Raw genomic sequence first — 3,064 nt, 5'->3', positions numbered from 1 at the left:
ATTATTGTTAATATTATTTATTCTTCTTGAAAATAATAAAAGTTAGTGAAACATCGCTTCCTAATTTTGAATAATATTGACGCCAAGGAAGATTAATTGATTGATTGGTTCTTGGAATATATAAAGTTTAATGATTTTCATAATTATCTTAATGATATGCTTAATATTCTTTATCGTGAATACTATTAACTAAATGAGAAAATGTTTCGGTTTTTTTTATCCAAAATAATATTTTCCACTAATTTATCTTCCAAAATAATATTTTCCACTAATTTATCTTCCAAAATAATATTTTCCACTAATTTATCTTCCAAAATAATATTTTCCACTAATTTATCTTCCAAAATAAGCATCAATATCGATATGAAAAGAAAGAGATTGAAATTAAATAAATTTTAATCAAAATTTGGAACATTAACAATACAATTTGTATGCCAATAAGTCAACGGTGGCATAATATCTTGTCGATTTTCCCATCTTTTAGCTAATGGATTATATTGCAAAATGGTCATCGAGCAGTGTGGATAGTAGTGTATCAAACGTTGTATGTCACCCATCGTACGTGGCATATCAGTTCGATTCATCACTATCCTAAATTGTCATTTATTTAATTTGCATAAAATAAGCAATATTTTAGGACTTTAAGGAAATCAATCAATAATTTAGTTGTAAACAAATTAGCATGTATAAGCTATTTTCAAATTCAAATTAAATTGCGAAAAATTCTCAAAACCAATGGTCAGAATTAGTCGATGTCTTATTAAAAATCCATTATGTCTTAAAATTTATTCACTGTAACTTCTGTTTTAGTCGTATGCTTTCACTTTTTGTTGCTTATTTCTGTTTTGCTAATGGGAGAAATAATTTGAGAATGTGCAGCTTACAGTTATTATATAAAGAGTACATAATTGTTTATGGAAATATAAAGCTAACAACATCATTGATAGCTGCTAGCTTCTGAGCATTAATCTATTATAATGTTAAAAATTTAATAGAAATGATTAATTCTAAGGTATAGAAGTGATTAATTTTAAGGTGTAGAAGTGATTAACACCTGTTGAAAAATATAGAAATGTTTGCGTGTGGAAAATTCATCAACCTGTATAAGGCATCAAGCATTGGTGCATGAGATACGACCAATATATCGCCTTCTTGTTTTCCTCCCGACAAAATCCTATTTACAGCCTTTTCCACCCTCATTTGAATATCACTGGGCCTAAGCTCCTGAACATAATAACACTATGAAAAGTTTTCATCAAATTTTATTAAAGTAAAATTGTAGCGATGAATCTGATAACTTTTCAAAGGTCATAAAGTTCTCTGCAAATAACAGATGTATTCATCGAATCATTATCAAAGACGAAACATTTATGCATAAATTAAATGTTAAATTGCTTAAATCACTTGTTCAAGTGAAGATTTAAGATCGTTGACTGACATAACAGGTACGTAATGCTCGTCACAGACATATCCATTTGCTTGAAGGTCTCGTCGACTAAGAAATTGTGGAACCTAAAAGAAAAATTATGAATGCTTTTGAATTTAAATTGTTTATAGTTTGTACATAGTTTAACATTACACATATTTAATGCATAGGATAACAATATCAAATGACTGATCAAAATGAAATAGCATTGATAATAGTATGATATTGAAATTTTTTTTAAAAAAAAAAAAAAAAAAAACGCTTAGAGACCTTTCCAATAAAGCTGAGTGGTTCGTAAAGGGCAGGTTCGATACGTAATCTAAGCGGTTTGCGACAATTTAACGTTGACATGATGGCAATAGCTGTCTGTAATATTTTCTATAATTTTAATTTCTTTAAACTTTTTTCTATAATGTAATTTCTCTATTTAATTACTTATAACCACGATTACAAAACTTTATTGCATTATTCTTTCAATAAAAATATGAATTTATGGCGTGATGGCGTGAAAAGCATCACTGATATTCAATCAAATTAAAGAATTTGAACCTGTAAGCATCTAAGTGAAGGTGAAGTGTAAATGGTATGAACGTGAAAGTTTCTTGCGGACAAAGAACGACCAACCAACTCAGCGTCAGCACGTCCGATCTGCGTTAGTGGTGGATCGTCCACGTAACTTTCAAAGCCACCAGATCGTGTAACAGTAACTATTGCCTGACTTGTGTCCATCTGTGATATCAAGAAGATTATATTCGAAAGTATTCAATTCAATTGAACAAATCGATACTATTGATAGCACTGATATAATCTAACTTTTGCAAGTTTATTGTGATTCAGGAATGCACCGTTGTTACGTACGCCACCAAAATCAGCTGGTTCACCATTTCTGATCAAAAAAATCCGCCTCGTTGTGTCTTTCTGAATTAGCAAAAGGGAAATCTCATATTACATTCGTTTTGAACAAAACAAAAATTACACATTGATCACAAAAAAGATAGAAATTAAGTGGTATAAAAGTATATGCTAAGTTTATATAAATATTAAACTTATACGTATACAATATTTTAAATGAATGTTATTGCTTACGGAAAGAAAAAATTTTTTTTACAAAATAAAAAACAAATTGTTGTGCATTTCAGTTCTCATTGGAATAGATAAATTGTTTTACATAGACAGATTTATAAATTCATAAAATTGAATTTGAAAGCTCTTTGATTAGCTGTTATCATATGCTTTTCTAATCATGATTAATACTATCAGTAGTAAGTAATACTTTTATGACTATGATAGATAAGAAATTTTGATTTAATGTTACAAAATGGATTTATTTTATAGGCTTCAAACAGATTTAATGTTTTAGATAGAAATATTCCTTTATCTCATACTGCTATCATTTTTTTTTTTTTTTTAAATCTCAGTGCAAATTAATTTTAGTTGAAGTAACGAAAAATGCTAAAAATTAAATGATGTAAAAATATATGTTGAGTTTACATAAATATTAAATAAACAAATCTGTTGAAAGAGCTTTCCAAATTTATATAAAAGAATCAATTGAAAATGCTTATGTAAACTTAACATATTTTTTACATCATTTAATTTTTATTTCTTTTTTTTCGTTGTCTTTGATAAATTGATGTA

The 3,064-nt window shown here is 27.7% G+C and overlaps 1 protein-coding gene across 1 annotated transcript; it reads right to left on the bottom strand.

The window, feature by feature from the left end:
- Positions 1-395: 395 nt before the first annotated feature.
- Positions 396-2,155, bottom strand: Bm4402 (Uncharacterized protein; the record flags this gene model as incomplete). Its single annotated transcript, XM_043079194.1, has 5 exons — positions 396-591; positions 1,100-1,224; positions 1,405-1,512; positions 1,697-1,792; positions 1,976-2,155. 5 exons carry the CDS (start codon positions 2,153-2,155, stop codon positions 396-398), a joined length of 705 nt encoding a protein of 234 aa, XP_042935128.1.
- Positions 2,156-3,064: the final 909 nt, after the last annotated feature.

Source organism: Brugia malayi (genome assembly GCF_000002995.4).
Source record: "Brugia malayi strain FR3 genome assembly, contig: Bm_v4_Chr2_contig_001, whole genome shotgun sequence".
Taxonomy (NCBI): domain Eukaryota; kingdom Metazoa; phylum Nematoda; class Chromadorea; order Rhabditida; family Onchocercidae; genus Brugia; species Brugia malayi.
The sequence above is the reverse complement of the archived record's forward strand: the minus strand, read 5'-3'. Positions and strand labels throughout refer to the sequence as shown.